At 37.2% G+C, this 25,385-nt stretch overlaps 1 protein-coding gene across 5 annotated transcripts in view; it reads right to left on the bottom strand.

The window, feature by feature from the left end:
• Scaper (S-phase cyclin A associated protein in the ER) overlaps positions 1–25,385 on the bottom strand; it is a 433,811-nt gene that overhangs the window by 390,871 nt on the left and 17,555 nt on the right. For 2 of the 5 annotated variants that reach the window (XM_077799448.1, XM_077799451.1), the window contains exons 2-3: positions 16,828–16,897; positions 12,093–12,159 (exon numbers count right to left, since the gene is read on the bottom strand). The exons of 1 other annotated variant lie outside the window; for it this stretch is intronic. In XM_077799448.1, coding sequence (XP_077655574.1) covers positions 12,093–12,098 — 6 coding nt within the window. In that variant the 5' untranslated portion in view covers positions 12,099–12,159; positions 16,828–16,897. Of the gene's footprint in view, positions 1–8,197; positions 8,221–12,092; positions 12,160–16,827; positions 16,898–25,385 lie in introns of those variants that run through there. 2 more of the 5 variants (XM_077799449.1, XM_077799450.1) reach the window with 2 other exon arrangements.

Raw genomic sequence — 25,385 nt, 5'->3', positions numbered from 1 at the left:
TTTTAATTTCCTCCTTGATGTCTTCTAAAACCCATTGATCACTCAGCAACCTATTGTTCATTCTCCAGGTGATGCTTGATTTTTCCTTTCTTCTTTTATCATTGATTTTCAGTTTCATTCCATTATGATCAGACAAGATGCATGGTATTATCTCTACCTCTTTGTATTGTCTAAGAGTTGCCCTGTGACATAGTATATGGTCTATTTTTGAGAAGGTTCCATGTGCTGCTGAGAAAAAAGTGTAGCTACTTGATGTTGGGTGGTATAGTCTATATATGTCAATTAAGTCTAGGTTGTTACAAACCATGAGAAACCATACAACTGGTGCAATTTCCTACCATTACAGAACAATGAGCTAGAATCCTGTTTAGTAATTTACAACTATGTCAGTTCTTATTGATAATTTCCTGCGTTTCTAAAGATAAAACCATAGATGAACTGAGGCAATCTAGACTACTATGAGAAGAACTATTTAGATTTTTTTGGGGGGGAGAGGGGTCTCTGTGCTAACAGATTAGCCTACATTCTAAATAATACACATGTCTTACCAATTCTATTTCTCAAACGTGCTTTGAAAACTTAAATCTAGTACTACCATCCTAGTCCAAGCCATCATCATCACAGGACAAAATTACAACAGTCCCTGTGACAGACTATATGCTAACCAAAATCACTTGTTTTACCAATCAAAAATAAATAAGCAAAAAGAAGATCAGTGGAGTAGAGGAAAGAAAACAGGGGGAAAGAAGAAGAGAAGGAAAGAATGGAAGAATGGGGACTGAAATGGAGTAAATCAAATTCTCTGTGCATGTATGATTTTGTCAAATGAACACAAATTCTATATTTAACAATAATGCTTTAATTTAAAAAAAAAACTTAGTTTTTCTCTTGTCCAAAGCTAGACAACAGTTTCCAGACTTTCTTGCCAATAGATTTCTATGTGACTAAGTTCTGTACACTAGAATATAGAGAGAAATCAGGCCATTTCCAGGTCTGGCTTATGAAAAACACTTCCTGTATCACCATCTACACCATCAGCACTGTCTCCCTCAGTTTCCTCCATTTCCTGGTCAGATACAGAGGCTTCCTTCAGCCCAGAATTCTCTAAAGGATGCTGGAGTCAAAAGATGGAAGAAGATTGGTCCCTGAATCATAATATGGAACTCACATGCTGAATACCTGCTCTGAACTATTAAGTAATAAGAAATAAACTAATCTGTTTCTTCCTCTTCTGATTATAAAGGGCTAGATAATTGAAACCAACTATCTAGCTGAGAAAAAACTGGAAAATAATTTTTTAAAGCCTCTGTTTAGAAGCACCAGAAAAAAAATAGAAGCAGTGAGAAATTACAGAGCCAAAATTGGGGAAAAGAAGAATTGAAAGAGGTGAAACCAGCAATCAGGGCTGCTTTTCCCACAAAGGGATCTGCTGATTCCAAAAGAGGCAGCAGTGGAAGAGAAGCTGAACCAAATTTGACAGACACTTTAAAACAGGGAGACAGAATGTGTCCAAAGCCATCTCAGGTTTTATGTCAGGCTCAGAAGTGTTTCACCCCAGGAATAAGGGTAAACCAGCTCACTAGGAGCTAGTTTTGAATCATCTCCATCTCTAAATGGATTAGAATAAACTGCAACCACCTGTGCCCCTAGCCATTTGTAAAAAACAAAGGTAAAGGCTGGGGTTGTGGCTCAGTGGTAGAGCACTTGCCTAGCACATGTGAGGTACTGAGTTTGATCCCCAACACCACATAAACAAACTAAATAAAATAAAGGTATTGTGTCCATCTACAACCCAAAAAAAAATATATTAAAAAAATAAGTAAATAAATCTTCCAAGGAAGAAGATATTATCTCAGGCACCAAATTATCTAAAATATTCATATAGACAGATGATCTTTGACTTATAATGGTTCAATGTGGTTTGTTTTTTGTTTGTTTGTTTGTTTTACTATATGATGGTATGAACAGATACACATTTGATAGAAATTACGCTGTGAATTCTGATCTTTTTCCTGAGCTAGTGACATACAATATGATACTCTCTCATGATGCTGGGTAGCAGTAGTGGGCTACAGCTCCTGGTTTGCCACATAATCACAAGGTTAAACAACTAATACTCTACAATTTCAATGCTGCTAAGCTACAATATTTGGTAGGTTAGGTGTATTAAATGCTTTGTTGAATTAATATTTCAACTTACAGTGAGTTTATTGGGGCATACTCCACTGTAACTCAAGAATCATCTATAATGTCCCACATGATCAAAATCTACCAGATATCCCAAACACAATGGAATGTGCCTTTAGTCCCAACTACTCAGGAGGCTGAGGAAGGAAAATAAATTCAGCCCAGAAGTACATGGACAGTCTTGGAAAGACAGCAAGACCCCACCTCAGGGAGGAAAAAAATTATCAAGTATACTAGAAAACAAATCAAATGACTGAAACCCTAGAAAAAATATAGAAAATAGAAATATACTGACACATGACCAAAATTAGGGAGTTAGAAGAATATTTCAAGTTAACTCTGATTCTAAAATATTTAAAGATTGAAATTTTCCACAGATAACTATCAAAAAGAAACTATAAAACTGAAAATTTTTTAAAAAGCAAAATTAAGAACTCAATAGTCAATAGATGGACTTAACAAGAAATTAGTAAACTGGATTAAAACATCCAGAAAATAAAATAGAAGGTCACACACAGGATCAAAAAATGAAGTGTGAAAAAGGAAAAGCAAAAACGGAATTAAAGCTAATAAAACTATAAATTGCATATTTTTCATTAAAGTGCATTTTTTTGACCAAAGAGTAGTTTAATAACGAACGAAAACATGACACTGAATGCATATTTGCTTGACAAACTTCTACCCACCTTAGTTCTTAAAGTGGAAAAAATATTAATGCAATTAGAAAAGAAGGTTTTGACAAAAGCTAATATTCCAACCAAATCTGACCCAATTGATTATTTGGGAGAATATTTAATAAGAAACAATCTTTGGGCTAGGGTTGTGGTTCAGTGGTAGAGCGCTCGCCTAGCACATGTGAGGCCCTGGGTTCAATCCTCAGCACCACATAAAAATAAACAAATAAAATGAAGGTATTGTGTCCAACTACAACTAAAAAAATAAAATATTTTTTTAAAAAAAGAAACAATCTTTATTATATCAAAGACCCAGAAATATCTAGTTAACAGAGGGTGATGAGAAATGTCACAGAAAACTTGAAAACACATATTCCTGACACTATCTGCAATGGGTACAATTTGTACTGTTTTCAATTTATTATCTATTTCCTTTCACTGAAAATCTTATGGAACAATGATATAAACACAAACAGAACTTAAAAGAAGTGATTTTATTGCTATTCAAAGAGTATTTACTGAGTTATTATATGTTTCAATTTTTTTGAACCACTATGAAGACTAATTAGGTCCTTAAGATGTTCTTTGAATTCAGAGATTTAATTGTCTCTCTAGGACTTCAAGCATACATTTATTTATCTATTTGTCTCCCTGCACTGGAAAGTAAGCTATAGGACAATTGAGACTACCTTAAAGTTTAACTTTCCAGATAGGTGAAATTTCTTCTGGTTCAAAAAACAAAACATAAAAAGTGGAAATTTTTTCTTCCATTCTGATCCTCCATCCAGTATTCTACTTGTGCCATAGCTATATACTGTTTTTAGTTTTCTGAGGATCTGTATAGAGTTCCCTTAAGTACAAATTAGCACATACAAATATGAATTCTTAATTTTCTTCCTTTTTAATGCTATAAAAGTAAGTGAGTTACCAATATTTCCCCATTTTCCATTTGCTATAAGATGCATTTTTTGAAAATTAAAAATAAGAAAAAAAGTTTCAAACTGGTATTCTAGGAAGAAAATAAAATATTACTGAGGTTAAGAACTCAATAAAATGGGTTGGGGAAGGGCATGGGAAAAATGGAGGAACTGTTATTGGACAAAGGGGAGGGAGGGAAGGGGAGGGGGTATGGGGGCAGGAAAGATGGTTCCAATGAAATGGACATTATTATTACCCTAGGTACATGCATGACTGCACATATGGGGTGTCATTACAACGTGTACAACCAGAGAAATAAAAAGCTGTGCTGCAATTGTGTACAATGAATCAAAATGAATTCTGCTGTGATGTATACCTAATTAGAATAAATTAATTAATTAAAATTTAAAAATAAACAAAATGGGTTTGGCCACAAATTTAGATAAAGCAGAAGAAAGGATTGGTAAACTGGAAAATATGACAGTAGAAAAAAAATCTACATGAAAGCATAAAGCAAAAAAAAAAGAAAGAAAAAAAACAGGAGCTATGAGACAAAGAAAAGGTCTAATATGGTATAACTGAAGATTCTAAAAGAGAGAACAAAAAAAATGAGGCAGAAAGAAATATTTATATTTGAAAGGAAATGACTTTCACACTAATAAAAGATAGCCCAAGTCTTCCTAAAGCAGGATAAACACAAAGCAGGATAAACACAAAGCAGGATAAACACAAAGCAGCATAAATACAGACAGCCACACCTAAGCACATTACAGAAAAACTGGTTAAAACCTGAAACAATGGGAAAATCTTAAGAGCACACAGAGGGGGTTAAAAATTTATTACTTCTAAAGGAGTGATCAACTCTCAGCTGATTTTTCCAACAGAAAAAAAATAAGTATCAGTAAACAATGGAATATCTTTAAAGTATTAAAAGAAAATTCCTGCAAATCTAGCCTGGTAAAAATAGTCAAAATGAAGTCAAAACAAAAATACCTTCAAACAAACAAACTTGAAGAAAATTTGTTACCAAATTGATTTAACTATCAGTAAAAGAAAAAAAGAGTCAGAAGTGACGGCACATGCCTATAATCCCAGTAACTAGGAAGGTTTAAGCAGAAGGATCACAAGTTTGAGACCAGCCTAAGCAATTTAGCAAGACCCTGTCTCAAAATAAAACATTTTAAAAGGGCAAGGGATGTGGCTCAGTGGTTAAGCACAAGTGAGTTCAATCCTGGTTCAAAAAAAAAAAAAAGAGAGAGAAAAAAAGAGAAGAAAAACCAGGGAAATTGCCCTAGGAAGGAAGAATCCCAGATCAAATAAGCAATGAATGAAGAACAATACAAAGGATAAAAATAAGGGTAAAAGTAAGAGCATGATTATTATACAACAGAAATACTAATTTAAAGTTTATAAAATATAAAAAAGTATATAACAATATCACAAAAGGCAGAAAAGTAGTAAACAGAATTAAAGTGTGGTAAGGCCTTCACAATTATCCACAGAGTGACCAAAGCAGTAACAAAAAAGACTTACTAAATCAATAGGGAATGATGTGATCTCTAGGGTATTTAACTCACCAAAACAATAATAAAATAATATATAAGTAGCTAATAGGCATGGAAAATTAAATAAGAAAATTTGAGTAATGTAAAAGAAAGTAAGAAAGCAGGGAGGAAAATAAAGGAAGGAAACAAACTGAGTCAAATAGGAAACAAATATTAACAAGGTAGTTTTAAACATAAATTTAAACCTAAACCAATAGTAACATTAAACAGAAAGGATAAAATAATTAAAAGGAAAAAAAAGAAAAGAAGAAACACAACTTAAAAGAATGGGTGAAAAGGATATACCATGCAAACACTAACTAAAAGAATGGAAACTCTGCCAATATCAAGCAAAGTAGATTTTAAATTAAAAAATGCTACTAGAGATAAAGAGTGATACTTTTTAAAGTGCAGTATCCAACCTAAATCTGAAATATGAAAACACAGATTTTAACATCTCTTTCAGATGTTGGCCAAGGAGGAAAACAACAAATATATTGAGCTGGGGTCGTAGCTTAGTGGTAGAGCACTTGCCTAGCACTTGTGAGGCAATGGGTTTGATCCTCAGCACCACATAAAAATAAATAAAGGTACTGTGTACATCTACAACTAAAAATATTTTTTAATAAAAGTATAGAACATATTAACAAGCCTGACATATTTGACATATTGAAAACCCACCACTCAACAATGGAGAATACACATTTTTTTTTTAGTGTAAGAAATTTTCCAGACTGCCAATCTCCTAAGTCATAAAGCAGGTGTCACTGCATTTGAAAGTATAAGTTTGAATATTTATTAATACATATCTAATAACTCATGAATCAAATAAGAAATTCATTAAAAAATTACTATCACCAGAAGTAGAATATTCTACTCACTAGAAGTAGAAGAGACAAAGTCCATATATTCTAACATTATATTCTATTCATTGTCTATTGTTCTCAAGTCAAATGGAAAGCTAAATTATCATTTTAAGTTTTGTTTTGTAATTTGAGCAAGAGTAATTAAAATGTTATTTTATACTTTGAGGGATTTGTCCAGTGACGAGGGTAGATATGCTAATGGTACTGGAATACTCTCTGTGTCATTGCTTTTTGTGGAATATGGTATGTTTGTTCATGCCAATGACTAAGTACATTGATTCATGAGTGTCTGGAATTATTTGTATATAAATACATATATATATCTGGGCTCTTTATCTACATTTTACTTTTTAAATTTTTTTCTCCTTTTCAAGTACCTACCATAACTTGAGTCCCATTTTAAGGCTCTATATATAATTGTTGTTCAATAAATGTCTGCTTATTAAAAAAAAAAAAACAGGAAAAAAAGAAACACAACAAAAACTGAAAATATTTTCAATTAAATGATAATAAAATTATAGCAGGTCAATATTTGTAGGATGCAGCTAAAGCCATGCTGGAAGGGAATTAACTGCTGTTTGGATGTTTAATGTCCACTAAATGCTAATGTACTAAAGGCTTGGTTTGCAGGGTAGTGCTACTGGAATGTGGTAGAACTTTTTAGGAGGAGGAACTTTATTGGTGGTCCTCAGGTCACCGAGAGAGTGCTCTCAAAGGGGACTGTGGGATTTAGGTATCTGTCCCTCTCTCCCTCCCCCTCTTTCCTCCTCTCTTTGCTCCAAAAATGTTGCCACTCTGATATGCCATCATCTGTGCTCCCACCAGAACTGAAACAATGCAGGCACCATGCCTCTGAACCTCAAAACTATGAGCTAAATAAACCTTTTCTAATTAGCTAGTTGCATTGGGTATTTTGTTGTAGTTAATGCAAAGTTGACTAATACAAAACTGTGTAGCCTTAAATAACATATTAGCTAGAGGCTAAAAATCAATAATAATAAGCCTCTATTTCAAGAATCTAGAAGAAAGTATCTTAAATCCAAAGAAAGAAGAAAGCAAATAATAAACAGCAAAAATCAAGAAAATACAATATCAAAACACATGATAGTGAAAAAAAAAATCAATAAAACCAGAAGTGGCTTATTTGAAAACACTAAAGAAATTTATACACCTCTTGGCAAGAACGTTTCAGCAAAAACAAAAGAAGGCAAAAATACCCAGTATGAGGAATAAAAAAAGATCATCACAATAGGTTACAGCATCTCCAAAAATTAAAAAGATAAAAGATATTAAAAATTACATTATCAGGGCTGGGATTGTAGCTCAGTAGTGGAGCAGTTGACTAGCATATGTGAGGCATTAGGTTCAATCCTCAGCACCACATAAAAATAAACAAATAAATAAAGATACTGTGCCCAACTACATCAAAAAATAAATATTTTTAAATGATATTATTAATTAATTTGTAAATTTCTATGAAACTGACAAATTGGTAATCTAAATTGTTATTGAAGAAATTGAATCCCACAAAAGAAAATCCAAGTCCCAATGGGTTTCACTAGTAAATTCTCCTAATAATTTAAGAACAAATTAAATTAAATTATTTTAAAGAAACAAATCCCAATTCATTTTGTAAGGCCTGCAGAACTATCAGAACCTAATAAGACAATACACTAAAGGTAAATTTTAGTTTAAGGTCTTTCAAAAGTACTATGTGAAAATTATACACACACACACACACACACACAACATTCACACATAAATATATATTTGCAAACAGAATCCAGATAACATATCACAACCAAGTTAACTTTAGAAATGTTAAGGGTGGTTTAACATTTCCAAATCAATTAATGAAATTCATTATAACAAAAGAGAAAAGCCTTGTATTCTTCTCAACAAATGAAAAAAAAAGTAGGAAATAAAATTCAACACCCATTCATAATAAAAATTCTTAGCAAACATTGCATTTATGGTATAATATTTTTAAAGGGGCAAGGATACGTACCATCACCACTTCCTTTCAACAATGTACTGCAGGTCCCAGCCTGTACATTTTCTTCTTTTTTTTTTAAAAAAAAAAAAAAAGAGTAATAGTAGGAAAAGTACAAGATAAAACTGGAGCACCTTGTTACACTTTTAGAAAGCACAGAAATACTCAAATAATAATAGGGTCATATCAAAAAGATACTAGAGGGGCTGGGGTTGTGGATCAACGGGAAAGCATTTGCCTCACACACGTGAAGCACCACATAAAAATAAATAAACAAAATAAATGTATTGTGTCCATCTACAACTATAAATAAATAAATAGATACATAAATGATAAAAAAAGACACCAGAGTCAGCTTCAAAGAGCACCCACTGCCTAAATGAGGAATATTTTGGGGATCAAAATGTTATAATAGATTACAACATTAAATAAATTTTTTAATTTTTTATTTGTTTTAATTAGTTATACATGGCAATAGAGTGCATTTATGCACTTTGATATACAATACATAAATAGGATATAATTTCTCATTTTTCTGAGTGTACGCATTACAAAATCATATTGGTCATGCAGTCACACATATACATACAGTAATAATGTCTGTTTCATTCTACCATCATTCTACTATCCTCTCCCCTCCCATCACTTCTCTCTACCTAATCTAAGGTAATGCTATTCTTCCCTGGTGCTCCTCCCCGCCTTACTGTAAATCAGCATCCACATATTAGAGAAAATATTTGGCCTTTGGTTTTGTGGGATTGGCTCATTTCCCTTAGCATAATATTCTCCAACTCCAACCATTTACTGGCGAATGCCATAATTTTACTTTTCTTTATAGATGAGTAATATTCCATTGAGTATATATACCACATTTTCTTTCACCATTCATCTATTGAGGGACACCTAGGTTGGTTCCATAGTCTAGCTATTGTGAATTGAGCCGCTATAAACACTGATATAGCTGTGTCACTATAGTATGCTTTTTTAAGTCCTTTGGGTATAAACCAAGGAGTGAGATAGCTGAGTCAAAGGGTGGTTCCATTCCCAATTTTCTGAGGAATCTCCATACTGCTTTCCATAATGGTTGCACCAATTTGCAGTCCCACCAGCAATGGATGAATGTACCTTTTTCACCACATCCTTGCTAATATATATTGTTGCCTGTATTCTTGGTGATTGCCATTCTGACAGGAGATGAAATCTTAGGAGTAGTTTTGATTTGCATTTCTCTAACTGCTAGAGATGTTGAACACTTTTTCATATATTTGTTGATCAATTGTATTTCTTCTTCTGTGAAGTGTCTGTTCAGTTCCTTAGCCCATTTATTGATTGGGTTATTTGGGGGGTTTTGGTATTAAGTTTTTTGAGTTCTTTATATATCCTAGAGATTAATGCTTTATCGGAGGTGCATGTGGTAAAGATTTTCTCCCAATCTGTAGGCTCTCTCCTCACTTTATTGTTTCCTTTGCTGAGAAGCTTTTTAATTTGAATTCATCCCATTTATTAATTCTTGATTTTACTTTTTGCACTTTAGGAGTCTTGTTAAGGAAGTCAGATCCTAGGCCAACATGGTGAAGATTTGGACCTATTTTTTCTTCTATTAGGTGCAGGGTCTCTGCTTTAGTGCCTAATTAAGTCTTTGATCCACTCTGAGTTGATTTTTGTGCAGGGTGAGAGAGAGAGGTTTAATTTCATTTTGCTACACATAGATTTCAAGTTCTGCCAGCACCATTTGTTGAATGGCTATCTTTTCTCCAGTGAATGTTTTTTGCATGTATGACATAACCATTTTTATATGGGTTTGTCTCTGTGTCCTGTATTCTGTACCACTGGTCTACAAGTCTGTTTTGGTGCCAATACCATGCCGTTTTATTACTATAGTTCTGTAGTATAGTTTAAGTTCTGGTATTGTGATGCCTCCTGCTTCACTTTTCTTGCTAAGGATTGATTGCTTTAGCTATTCTGGGTCTCTTATTTTTCCAAATAAATTTCATGATATATATTTACTTATATTGTAAATAGAACTTACAAATTCTATTTTTATGAAGACTGTCATTGGGATTTTAATTGGAATTGCGTTAAATCTGTGTAATGCTTTTGGTAGTATGGCCATTTTGACAATATTAATTCTGCCTATCCAGGAGCATGGGAGATCTTTCCATCTTCTGAGGTTTTCTTCAATTTCTTTCTTTAATGTTCAACATTAAGTAAAATTTTAAAAACCTAAGTCCAGACAGATATTCACACAGATAAATAATTGAAAACAATACAAAAGTTTAATAAATGTTATCATCAATGAATTCTAAAACTAGTGACAATGTGATAAGATATAGGATATTTATACTGCTAGAAAGTATTTCTCCCAATTACTAATTTCAAAAGAGAAAACAGAAACTTCAAGGTAGAAAAGACTATCAATATATTAACCAAGTGATCAAAGTAGGATGCATTTGCATCATAAACCTCCTAATATCATACACAAGAACACATCATTATTCATGGGATAGTCTGCCAAGAATGCAAAAGCTGAATCTAATCATGATGAAACATCATCTAAATGGAGGGAAATTCTTCAAAATAATGGTCTGGTACTCCTAAAAACAGTATAGTCAATAAAGACAAAAATGGCTGAAAAATTTTCCAGATTAAAGGAGATCAAAGACTTTTCACCATCAAGATAAAAGGAACTATAACAGACATTGAGATAATGACAAGCTTGCAATATGTGCTGTGGACTATATAATTATATTGTATGAATATTAAATTTCCTGATTTCAATAACCAAATTGTGGTCATAAAAGAGAATGTGCTTGTTCTTAGGAAATACACACTTAAGTATTTAAGGCTTAAGGAATATGTTGACTTCAAATACTTTCAAACAATTCAAAGACAAATAAAAATAGAGTTTATGACCAAATTATCCTCATTGTAGGAAATTCTCAGGATATAGCAGGAAAATAACCCTAAACTACAGACACAAAAGATCAAACCCTTAGAACTGGTGGGGGAGCCAGGAAGGATGAGATAGAAAGACATAGATAAATGCACTACTGCCTTATATCCAGAAGAGAGAGCTCTGCTCTGAGCCCCACACTTAAAAAGTTTCCACCTATCAAAACACATTAAAACCCAAACATAATCAGTAATTAATTACATAAAGAGAAATTGCAAAATGAACTGGGTCCTCCAGGTCAGACAATGGAAGAAAAGAAGGGCAAATCACAGCCTCTAGTTGAGTAAACCAGAGTAAGAATATCTAGTTTTTTTTTGGCCACCCTGTGTCTCCCCAAGGCTATGTATTCCACATATAACATTCCCTCTTCAGGAGGAAGTAGATACTTAGAACTGCCTGAAAATCTTGAATTGGAAAAGTAAAGTGTGCATGATGGGAACCTGTTTGCCTCATTTCTCTGGGGAGTTCAACCGCATTGCTCCTCAACCTAGATTCAGGAACTATACTGGCCTAACTGTCCTGCCTGCCCCAGGAAGAGGAGCATGGTTCCAAAAGATGTAGCTGGGTAAGAAAGCAGGCCAGGCACTAGGAATGAGCTGATTTGTAACTTCAATATTAAAACATGGAAGAAGTTGTCTATACTCCTACCAGGTGTTAGGGGAAAGCCTAGGGAATAGCAATGGTTCCATTGCTATTAAATTTAAAAATATTAAACTTAAACAAATATTAAATTTAAAGATTTTTTTTTTGTTATTGATGGACTTTTTTTATATATATATGTGGTGCTGAGAATCAAATCCAGTGCCTCATACATGCTAGGCAAGTGCTCTCTATGACTGGGCTACAACCCCAATCCTAAGAAGATTTATTAATAAACGAAAAATAGATGGCAGGAAGCGGGGAAAAAAGAAAGGAAACAACATTAAGGTTAATGCTTAAGAGAATTTGATCACTTACCATCATTCTTTAATTCTCTTCTGTGCCAAGAAGATCATTTAATACATAAACCCATGGGGTATGACTCCTATAATAAAATATATGTATGCCTTTAGTCATAACATTATCAGAAAATCATATGTATTCATAAAAAGATACAAATCTTATCTCCACAGGTTTTATTACTTAAACACAATAAAACTGTTCCTTTTCAATGCCTGTTAGGATATAATATAGCAGGCTTTAAATACTCCACACTGAACCATACCTATGCTCTCTAAAATATAAAATGGTAAAGAAACAGGGTTAATTACATGAGTAGCATAGATATCCTAACACAAAGGCATCAAATTTTTCCCCAGATTTTTTTTACTGGTGCTTAATAGTTGTACATAATGGTGGGGTTTGTTGTTACATATTCATACATGCAAACAATATAACAACATAATTTGGCCAATATCACTCTCCTGCATCAAGTTTTTTTCAACTAATAAACACACAAAACACACACACACACACACACATTTACATTTTAATCCAACTCACATATATTTCACTGAAAGAAAGGCTTCATGAAGTAATATTTATTTCTATTGTGTGAGATGTACTCTGATACATAGAATCATACATACTCTTCATCTCAAAGTAAAAAAATAAGTCTTCAGAGTAGCCTACCACATGTTAAATTTTCTCTCTTCCCTTACCTCCCCTTCCTCATATTCATTCCATTCTAATTACACTGCCCTCTTGTTAAAAAATATTTTTAGTTGTGGATGGACACAGTAATTTTATTTTATTTATCGTTCTATATGGTGTTGAGGATGGAACCCAGTGCTTCACATGCTAGGCAAGTGCTCTACCACTGAGCCACAACCCCAGTCCCACAGTGTCCTCTTTATGCTCCCTAACAAGACACACTGTAACCTCAGGGATATTTATATCTGTTGGACCCCTATCTGGAATACTCAACATTTACTGTCTTCCCACAAAAGTCATTTTTCAGTGAGGCCTTTACAAGTAACTTCAAAATTGCAATGCTTCCAGACCAACAAAAGCTACAGGAGCACATCACTACTAGAAAAATGTACTAAAGAGGAGTGAGTTGTGGCTCAGTGGTAGATTGCTCCTCTAGCACACATGAGGCACTGGATTCAAACTTCACCACCACGTAAAAATGAAATTAAAAAATTGCATCCACCTACAGCTAAAAAGTAAATATTAAACAAAAAGAAAGAAAGAAGGAAGGAAGGAAGGAAGGAAGGAAGGAAGGAAGGAAAGAAGGAAGGAAAGAAGGACGGACTGACTAAAAATAACTATAAGTTAAGCCTGGCATGGTGGTTCATGCCTGTAACACGAACAACTAGGAAGGTTGAGGCAGGAGGATCCCAAGCTTGAAGCCAGATTGGGCTACTTAAGGAGACCTTGTCTTGATTAAAAAAAGGTTGCAGATGTAGCACACTGCTTGCCTAGAATTTGAAAGCCCTGAGTTTAACCCCTGTATCACAAAAATAGTAATAAAAAATAAAAACAATAAGCCAGGTAGAGTGACATACACCCTTGGTTCCAGCTTCTTGGGCAGCTGAGATAGAAAATCACTTCAGCCCAGAAGTTCAAGGCCAGCCTGGACAACATATCAAGACCCTGTCTCTAAATAAATGAACAAAAAATAAAGTGTAACTCCAGTAATTAGTAATGAATACACAATGTAAAAGAAATATAATTTGTGATATCACTAACATAAAATGTTAAGAGAGAAGTTACAATATAGTTTTCATGTGTAATTTAAGTTAAGCTGTTATCACTCTTAAAATACACTAATAACTATAAGATGTTTCATGTAACCTCATGGCAACCACAAGAAAAAAATGTAGTAGATAGACAAAAATATCAAAGCATACACAGCAAAAATAATCAAATCACAAAAGAAGACATCAAGAGACTAAGAATTTAACAGAAACTACAAATCTGTCAGAAAACAATTACCAAATGGTAGTAAGTCCTTTCCTGATTGTAATTACTTTTAAGTGTAAGTGGATTAAATTCCTTAAACAAAAGACATAGAATAACTAAACGGATTTTTTTTTTAAAGATCCAATGACATGCTTGCTATAAGAGACTAGCTTTCAGAACACACATAAGGCTGAAAGAAAAGGGATAGAAAAAGTTATCCATGCCAATGGTAACCAAAAGAAAGCAAAGGTAGCTATACTTTCATCAGACAAAAAAGACTTTAAGCCAAAAATTGCCACAAAAATGTCAACATATAATGATAAAGAAGTCAATTAATCAGGGCTGTGGTTATGGCTGAGCGGTAGAGCGCTCACCTCGAATGTTTGATCCTGGATTTGATCCTCAGCACCACATAAAAATAAATAAATAAATAAATAAAGATATGGTGTCCATCTACAACTAAAAAATGAAAAAAATAAGTCAATTAATCAAGAGTACATAACAATTATAAATATAAGTCCAAAATCAGAGCACCTGAAGATACAGGAAAAAATTAACATAATTGAAGAGAACATTACAACAATAATAGTAGGGGGTTTCAATATCCTATTTTAAATAAGGTTAGATCAGGTATAAAAATCAAAAAGGTAACAATGAACTTGAACAATACTGTAAACCAAATGAACCTAACAAACAAATGCAAAATATTCCACTTGAAACAGCAGAATACACATTATTGAATTGTAGTATTAGATCCTCAGCACCTCATAAAAAGATAAATAAAATAAAGATACTGGGCTGGGGTTGTGGCTCAGCGGTAGAGCGTTCGCCTCGCACGTGCAAGACCCTGGGTTCGATCCTCAGCACCACATAAAAATAAATAAGTGAAATAAAGGTATTGTGTCCAACTACAACTAAAAAATAAAAAATATTTTTAAAAAAGATACTATGTCCATCTTCAACTTGTGAATATATGCATATACAAACACACACACACACACACACACATATATAAGAAATATCAAGCATCTAATTTTACAACTCAAGGAACTAGAACAAGAATAAAATAAACCCACAGTGAGCAGAAAGAAGGAAATAATAAACATCAGAATAGAAATCAATTAAACAGATCATAGACAAACAAGAGAAAGATCAATGATTTTGAAAGTTGTTTTTTGTTTTTGTTTTTGTTTTTGTTTTAAGACAAACAAAATTGAAAACCCTTTAGCTAGACTAAGAAAACAAAATAATCAGCCACAAGCAGGAGCACACACCTGTAATCCCAGCGGCTAGGAAGGCTGATACAGGAGAATAGGGTTCAAAGCCAGCCTCAGCAATGGCAAGGTGCTAAGTAACTCAGCAAGACCCTGTCTCTAAATAAAATACAAAACAGGGCTGGGGATACGGCTCAGTAGTCAAATGCCTCTGAATTCAATCCCCAGTACCAAAAAAAAAAAAAAGAAAAAAAGAATCAAATAAGCAAAATTATAAATGAGAGACACTACAACTGATACCACAGAAATACAAAGGATTAGAAGAGACTACTATGAACAATGATATACCAATAAAATGAATAACTTAGAAACGGATAAATTCTGAAATGAACACAACATGCCAAGAATATATCATGAAGAAAAATTTAGGAGCTGAAGTTGTGGCTTAGTGGTAGAGCGCTTGCCTAGTATGTGTGAGGCACTGGGTTCGATTCTCAGCACCAAATATAAATAAATAAAATAAAACCCCATTGTCAACTAAAAAATATTTTTTAAAAAATAAACAGAGCTGGGGATGTGGCTCAAGTGGTATTGCACTCGCCTGGCATGCGCAGGGCGTTGGGTTCGATCCTCAGCACCACATAAAAATAAAATAAAGATGTTATGTCCACCAAAAACTAAAAAAATAAAATAAAATATGAAAAAATCCTCTCTCTCTCTTAAAAAAAAAAAAAAAGAAGAAAAATTTACCATAACAAGAGAGACTAAATCAGTAGTTTAAAAACTCAGGCTGCAACTGAGTACAATGGCACATGCCTATAATACTACTGACTGGGGAGGCTGAAGCAGAAGGATCACAAGTTTTAGGGGGAAAAAAAAGTGTGGGAGGGGGCCCTCACAGGGGATACTGTTCAGTGGTGGAGCACCACTGTTTTCAATTGCCAGTATTAGGGGGGTGGGGGTCAGGAAAAAAAAATCTCAGGCTGGGGTATAGCTCAGTCATAGAGAACTTGCCTAGCATGTACAAGACCCTGGTTTCAATCCCAAGCATCACAGAAAAAGAAAAAAGAAAGAAAAACCTCAAAAAAGAAGAGCTCAGGATCACACTGGCTTCAATGCTAAATTCTACCAAACATTTAAAGAATGTTTTCAAACTCCTTCCAATAAAGAGGAGGGAACTTCCAAACTTGTTTTATGAGGCCAGCATTAGTGTAATAACAAAGTCAGATTTGGGCATTACAAAATATAAAATTACAGGCCAATATCCCTAATGAATGCAGATTCAAAAACGCTCAACAAGGGGACTAGGGCTGTGGCTCAATGTTAGAGCACTCAGCTAGCTTGCACAAAGCACTGGGTTCGGTCCTCAGCACCACATAAAAATAAAATAAAGGGGGGCTGGTGATGTGGCTCAAGCGGTAGTGCACTCGCCTGGCATGTGCGGGGCTCTGGGTTCAGTCCTCAGCACCATATAAAAATTAAAAAAAAAAAGATGTTGTGTCCACCAAAAACTAAAAAATAAATATCAAAAAATTTTTAAAAAATTATCTCTCTTGGGGCTGGGGATGTGGCTCAAGCAGTAGCGTGCTCACCTGGCATGCGTGCAGCCCGGGTTCGATCCTCAGCACCACATACAAACAGGGATGTTGTGTCGGCCGAAAACTAAAAAAATAAATAAATATTTAAAAAATTCTCTCTCTCTCTCTCTCTCTCTCTCTCTCTCTCTCAAAAAAAAAATTTTCTCTCTCTTTAAAAAATAAAATAAAGGTGTTGTGTCCACCTACATATATTAAGAAAAAAAAAACACTCAACAAACCTCTAGTAAAACTAGTTGGAAAAAAAAAAGAAACAGAAGTCATGGAGTGGGAGTTATCCCTGGGATTCAAGAATATTTCAACACACTTAAGACAATAAATATGATACACCATATTAACAAAATAAAGGACAAAATCTTATGATCATATGAGTAAATGCAGAAAAATGCATTTAACAAAATTCAACATACTTTCATGATAAAAACTCTCAAAAATTTAAGTATCAAAGGAATGAATCTCAATATAATAAAGATCATATTAGGATTTTGGAATCCAACATGGCGGCCGGCGAGGAAGCAGCGTCTCCAACGTCTCCACTTTAACGGGATATGAAAGACTCATCGAAACAGCTGCAGCCTAGCTACGGAGGAACTTCTACCATAACTTCCTTAAGAGGAGAGCTGCCGTGAACTGGTAGGTTTACTCGAAGTGACAGGTTGCCCCAGAGAAGTGGATCTTGGAAGGCCACGCGGGCACAGAGGTCTAGTCCCCCAACCATCAGCCGCTCCGGCAGGCGGCTCCCCCTGGAGGCCTAGCTCTCGCCCTGGGAGAAGCGGCCCCACCCGCCCGCTTCCTAACCTGGCAGCCACAGCTACTCAGCGATAAAGGTGCCCACGTGGCGGGTGCAGAAGTTAAGTCCTGTAGACGCCAGCCACCTTTGCAACCCCCGGGAACCCTGAGTGGCTTGGCCCGCCCCGCCCGAACCGGCAGTCCTCCGCCATACGGGCTCCCCCGGGAGGCCTAGCTCTCGCCCTGGGAGAAGCGGCCCCACCCGCCAGGTTCCTAACCAGGCAGCCACAGCTACTCGGCAATAAAGGTGCCCACGTGGCGAGTGCAGAAGTTAAGTCCTGTAGACGCCAGCCGCCTTTGCAACCCGCGGGAACCCTGAGCGGCTTAGCCCGCCCCGCCCGAACCGGCGGGTGCAGAAGTTAAGTCCTGCGGACGCCAACCGCCTTTGCAACCCGCGGGATCCCTGGGCGGCTTGGCCCGCCCCGCCCGAACCGGCAGTCCTCCGCCATACAGGCTCCCCCGGGAGGCCTAGCTCTCGCCCCGGGAGAAGCGGCCCCACCCGCCCGCTTCCTAACCAGGCGGCCACAGCTACTTGGAGATAAAGGTGCCCACGTGGCGGGTGCAGAAGTTAAGTCCTGCAGACGCCAGCCACCTTTGCAACCCGCGGGATCCCTGGGCGGCTTGGCCCGCCCCGCCCGAACCGGCAGTCCTCCGCCATACGGGCTCCCCCGGGAGGCCTAGCTCTCGCCCTGGGAGAAGCGGCCCCACCCGCCCAGTTTCTAACCAGGTGGCCTCAGCTACTTGGAGATAAAGGTGCCCTCCTGGTGGGTGCAGAAGTTAAGTCCTGCAGACGCCAGCCACCTTTGCAACCCGCGGGATCCCTGAGTGGCTTGGCCCGCCCCGCCGGAACCGGCAGTCCTCCGACATACAGGCTCCCCCGGGAGGCCTAACTCTCGCCCTGGGAAAAGCGGCCCCACCCGCCCGCTTCCTAACCAGGCAGCCACAGCTACTCGGCAATAAAGGTGCCCACGTGGCGGGTGCAGAAGTTAAATCCTGCAGACGCCAGCCGCCTTTGCAACCCGCGGGAACCCTGAGCGGCTTGGCCCGCCCTGCCCAAGCGGCGGCGGGTGCAGAAGTTAAGTCCTGCAGACGCCAACCGCCTTTGCAACCCGCGGGATCCCTGAGCGGCTTGGCCAGCCCCGCCCGAACCGGCAGTCCTCCACCATACGGGCTCCCCCGGGAGGCCTAGCTGTCGCCCAGGGAAAAGCGGCCCCACCCGCCCGGTTCCTAACCAGGCAGCCACAGCTACTCGGCAATAAAGGTGCCCTCGTGGTGGGTGCAGAAGTTAAGTCCTGCAGACGCCAGCCACCTTTGCAACTCGCGGGAACCCTGAGCGGCTTGGCCCGCCCCGCCCGAACCGGCGGCGGGTGCAGAAGTTAAGTCCTGCAGACGCCAGCCACCTTTGCAACCCGCGGGATCCCGGAGCGGCTTGGCCCGCCCCGCCTGAACCGGCAGTCCTCCGCCATACGGGCTCCCCCGGGAGGCCCAGCTCTCGCCCTGGGAGAAGCGGCCCCACCCGCCCGGGTCCCAACCACGCGACCGCAGCTACTCGGCGATAAAGGTGCCCCCGCAGCGGGTGCAGGAGTTAAGTCCTGCTGATACCAGCCGCGTTTGCAAGCCGCCGGCACCCAGTGCGGCTTGGCCCACCCCGCCTGAACCGGCAGTCGGCCTCCACCATCCGGGCTCCCCCGGGAGGCCTAGCTCTCGCTCCGGGAGCAGCCCCCTGCAAGCTAGGGGAACCTTTGACCCATCGGGAGGTTAGGCCCAGCAACCTGCGGAGTGATAGAGGTGCCCCTCGTACCTGCTGGGTAGGCGGACCTTTGACCGACCAGCAGAGCAGACCTAGGGCCTCCCAGCGTGGTAGACGGATCACACCAATTGGAGGAGGATCACAGCCACTACATGCCCTGCAAGGGTGATTATTCAACTATACAAGAGCAATATAAATAAATAGAGGGAAAATTTCAAAACACAACAGTTTCACCAAGCAGAAAGAAACGCCAGCAGTATGAAAAGACAAGGAAAGAAAGGACCACAGGCAATGCAGGTCAACTCAACTTTAGAAGAGGTAATAGGTGCAACAGATGGAATGTCAGATAGAGAGATCAGGATATACATGCTTCAGATGATCTGGAGTCTCAAGGAAGACATGAGACAGCAAAATCAGATAATGAAAGATCACATTGACAAACAAATCCAGGAAGTAAAAGATCAATTTCACAGGGAGATAGAGGAAATAAAAAACAAACAAATAGAAATACTAGAATTGCAGGAAAAAATAAACCAACTTAAAAACTCAATTGAGAATACTACCAGCAGAGTAGATCACTTAGAAGAGAGAACATCAGACAATGAAGACAAAGTATTTCAACTGGAAAAGAACATAGACAGCTCAGCAAGTCTGCTAAGAAACCATGAACAGAACATCCAAGAAATATGGGACAATATCAAAAGACCAAATTTAAGAGTCATTGGGATACAGGAAGGCACAGAGCTCCAAACCAGAGGAATACACAGCCTATTCAATGAAATAATACGAGAAAACTTCCCAGACTTGAAGAATGAGACAGAATCCCAAATCCTAGAAGCCTACAGGACGCCGAATGTACAAAACCATAAGAGATCCACACCTAGACACATTATAGTGAAGATGTCCAACATACAGAATAAGGAAAGAATTTTAAAAGCTACAAGGGAAAGGAAGCAGATTACATTTAGGGGTAAACCAATCAGGATAACAGCTGATCTCTCAACACAGACTCTGAAAGCTAGAAGATCCTGGAATAACATATTTCAAACACTGAAAGAAAATGGGTTCCAACCAAGAATCGTGTATCCGGCAAAATTAAGCTTCAGGTTAGAAGATGAAATTAAAACCTTCCATGATAAACAAAAGTTAAAAGAATTCGCAGCTAGAAAACCATCTCTTCAAAAAATCCTTGGCAAAACATTGCAGGAAGAGGAAATGGAAAATAACATTGAAAACCAACAATGGGAGGTAGGACAGTAAAGGGGGGAAAGTAGTCAAAGAGGATAACAAATCAGGTTTAGTAACATTAACAAACAAATATGGATAGAAGTACAAACCATATCTCAATAATAACCCTAAATGTCAATGGCTTAAACTCACCAATTAAGAGACACAGGCTAGTAGAATGGATCACAAAACAAGACCCAACAATATGCTGTCTACAGGAGACGCATCTGATAGAAAAAGATATCCATAGACTGAAGGTGAAAGGTTGGGAAAAATCATACCACTCATATGGACAGCGGAAACAAGCAGGCGTGTCCATACTCATATCTAATAAAATAGATTTCAAGCCAAAGCTAATCAAAAGGGATAAAGAAGGACACTTCATACTGCTCAAGGGAACCATAAACCAACAAGACATAACAATCATAAATATATATGCCCCAAATAATGGTGCAGCGGTGTTCATCCAGCAAACTCTTCTCAAGTTCAAGAGTCTGATAGACCACCATACAATCATCATGGGAGACTTCAACACACCTCTCTCACCACTGGACAGATCTTCCAAACAAAAGTTAAACAAGGAAACTATAGAACTCAACAACACAATTAATAACCTAGACTTAATTGACATATATAGACTTTACCACCCAACATCAAGTAGTTACACTTTTTTTTCAGCAGCACATGGAACCTTCTCAAAAATAGACCATATACTATGTCACAGGGCAACTCTTAGACAATATAAAGGGGTAGAGATAATACCATGCATCTTATCTGATCATAATGGAATGAAACTGAAAATCAATGATAAAAGAAGAAAGGAAAAATCAAGCATCACTTGGAGAATGAACAACAGGTTGCTGAGTGACATATGGGTTATTGAAGACATCAAGGAGGAAATTAAAAAATTCCTAGAGTTAAATGAAAACACGGACACAACATATCGGAATCTATGGGACACATTGAAAGCAGTCCTAAGAGGAAAATTCATTGCTTGGAGTTCATTCCTCAAAAAAAGAAAAAACCAACAAATAAATGATCTCATACTTCATCTCAAAATCCTAGAAAAAGAGGAGCAAAACAACAGCAAAAGAAGTAGAAGGCAAGAAATAATCAAAATCAGAGCTGAAATTAATGAAATTGAAACAAAAGAAACAATTGAAAAAATTGACAAAACTAAAAGCTGGTTCTTTGAAAAAATAAATAAAATTGACAGACCCTTAGCCATGCTAACGAAGAGAAGAAGAGAGAGAACCCAGATTACTAGCATACGGGATGAAAAAGGCAATATCACAACAGACACTTCAGAAATACAGAAGATAATCAGAGACTATTTTGAAGCCTTATACTCCAATAAAATAGAAGATAGTGAAGGCATAGATAAATTCCTTAAGTCTTACGATCTGCCCAGATTGAACCAGGAGGATATAGACAACCTAAACAGACCAATAACAATAGAAGAAATAGAAGAAACCATCAAAAGACTACCAACTAAGAAAAGCCCAGGACCGGATGGGTATACAGCAGAGTTTTACAAAACCTTTAAAGAGGAACTAACACCAATACTTTTCAAGCTATTTCAGGAAATAGAAAAAGAGGGAGAACTTCCAAATTCATTCTACGAGGCCAACATCACCCTGATTCCGAAACCAGACAAAGACACTTCAAAGAAAGAAAACTACAGACCAATATCTCTAATGAACCTTGACGCAAAAATTCTCAATAAAATTCTGGCGAACCGGATTCAAATACATATCAAAAAAATTATACACCATGATCAAGTAGGATTCATCCATGGGATGCAAGGCTGGTTCAATATACGGAAATCAATAAATGTTATCCACCACATCAATAGACTAAAAAATAAGAACCATATGATAGTCTCGATAGACGCAGAAAAAGCATTCGACAAAGTACAGCATCCCTTTATGTTCAAAACTCTAGAAAAATTAGGGATAACAGGATCATACCTCAACATTGTAAAAGCAATATATGATAAGCCACAGGCCAGCATCATTCTGAATGGAGAAAAATTGAAGGCATTCCCTCTAAGATCTGGTACAAGACAGGGATGCCCTCTCTCACCACTTCTGTTCAACATAGTCCTCGAAACACTGGCAAGAGCAATTAGACAGACGAAAGAAATTAAAGGGATAAAAATTGGAAAAGAAGAACTTAAATTATCACTATTTGCAGATGATATGATTCTATACCTAGCAGACCCAAAAGGGTCTACAGAGAAGCTATTAGAGCTAATAAATGAATTCAGCAAAGTGGCAGGATATAAAATCAACACGCATAAATCAAAGGCATTCCTGTATATCAGCGACAAATCCTCTGAAACGGAAATGAGGACAACTACTCCATTCACAATATCCCCCCAAAAAATAAAATACTTGGGAATCAACCTAACAAAAGAGGTGAAAGATTTATACAATGAAAATTACAAAACCCTAAAGAAAGACATAGAAGAAGACCTTAGAAGATGGAAAAATATACCCTGCTCATGGATAGGCAGATCCAACATCATCAAAATGGCGATATTACCAAAAGTTCTCTATAAGTTCAATGCAATGCCAATCAAAATCCCAGCTGCATTTCTTGTAGAAATAGATAAAAGAATCATGAAATTCATATGGAATAATAAAAGACCCAGAATAGCAAAAACAATACTAAGCAGGAAGTGTGAATCAGGCGGTATAGCGATACCAGACTTCAAACTATACTACAGAGCAATAGTAACGAAAACAGCATGGTACTGGTACCAAAACAGGCGGGTGGACCAATGGTATAGAATAGAGGACACAGTAACCAATCCACAAAACTACAACTATCTTATATTTGATAAAGGGGCTAAAAGCATGCAATGGAGGAAGGATAGCATCTTCAACAAATGGTGCTGGGAAAACTGGAAATCCATTTGCATCAAAATGAATCTGAATCCCTATCTCTCGCCTTGCACAAAAGTTAACTCAAAATGGATCAAGGAGCTTGATATTAAATCAGAGACACGGCATCTGATAGAAGAAAAAGTTGGTTATGATCTACATACTGTGGGAGCAGGCTCCAAATTCCTCAATAGGACACCCATAGCGCAAGAGTTAACAACTAGAATCAACAAATGGGACTTACTCAAACTAAAAAGTTTTTTCTCAGCAAAAGAAACAATAAGAGAGATAAACAGGGAGCCTACATCCTGGGAACAAATCTTTACTCCACACACTTCAGATAGAGCCCTAATAACCAGAATATACAAAGAACTCAAAAAATTAGACAATAAGACAACAAGTAACCCAATCAATAAATGGGCAAAGGACCTGAACAGACACTTCTCAGAAGAGGACATACAATCAATCAATAAGTACATGAAAAAATGCTCACCATCGCTAGCAGTCAGAGAAATGCAAATCAAAACTACCCTAAGATACCATCTCACTCCAGTAAGATTGGCAGCCATTAGGAAGTCAAACAACAATAAGTGCTGGAGAGGATGTGGGGAAAAGGGCACTCTTGTTCATTGCTGGTGGGACTGCAAATTGGTGCAGCCAATTTGGAAAGCAGTATGGAGATTTCTTGGAAAGCTGGGAATGGAACCACCATTTGATCCAGCTATTCCCCTTCTCGGTCTATTCCCTAAAGATCTAATAAGAGCATGCTACAGGGACACTGCTACATCGATGTTCATAGCAGCACAATTCACGATAGCAAGATTGTGGAATCAGCCTAGATGCCCTTCAATAGATGAATGGATTAAAAAAATGTGGCATTTATACACAATGGAGTATTACTCTGCATTTAAAAATGATAAAATCATAGAATTTGGAGGGAAATGGATGGCATTAGAGCAGATTATGCTAAGTGAAGCTAGTCAATCTTTAAAAAACAAATACCAAATGACTCCTCTGATATAAGGGGAGGAAACAAGGACAGGGTAGGGACGAAGAGCTTGAGACGAAGATTTTCATTAACAGGGTTGAGAGGTGGGAGGGAAAGGAAACGAGAAGGGGAATCGCATGGAAATGGAAGGCGATCCTCAGGGTTATACAAAATGACATATAAGAGGAAAGGAGGGGTAAGACAAGATAATTCAAATGGAAGAAGTGATTTACAGTAGAAGGGGTAGAGAGAGAAAAGGGGAGGGGAGGGGAGGGGAGGGGGGATAGTAGAGAATAATACAGACAGCAGAATACATCAGACACTAGAAAGGCAATATGTCAATCAATGGAAGGGTAACTGATGTGATACAGCAATCTGTATACGGGATAAAATTGGGAGTTCATAACTCATTTGAATCAAACTGTGAAATATGATGTATGAGGAACTATGTAATGTTTTGAATGACCAACAATAAAAAAAAAAGAGGTAAAAAAAAAAAAAATAAAAATAAAAAAAAAAATAAATAAATAAAAAAAAAAAAAGATCATATTAGGATAAACCCACAGTTAAACATCTTAAGTGAAAAACTAAATGAATTTCCTCAAAGATCAAGAGCAAGACAAAGATGCCCACTCTCACCAAATCTATTCAATATAGAAATCCTAGCCAGAGCAATTAGTCAATGGGGGAAAAAAACCAGCAGCATTCAAACTGGAAAAAAGTAAAACCATATCTGAAGATGAAGAGTGTGTGAGTGTACATGTAGTTATATATAGAAAACACTAAAGACTCTACCAAAAAAACTGTTTGAACAAATACATTCAGAAAAGTTGCAAGACACAAAATCAATATAGAAAAAAATCAAGTGTTTACTAACACTATTACTATATATTAACAATGAACTATCCAAAAA

The sequence above is a fragment of the Urocitellus parryii genome, chromosome 6 (genome assembly GCF_045843805.1).
Source record: "Urocitellus parryii isolate mUroPar1 chromosome 6, mUroPar1.hap1, whole genome shotgun sequence".
In the NCBI taxonomy this organism is placed as follows: domain Eukaryota; kingdom Metazoa; phylum Chordata; class Mammalia; order Rodentia; family Sciuridae; genus Urocitellus; species Urocitellus parryii.
This window is presented reverse-complemented; position numbering and strand designations above follow the sequence as displayed.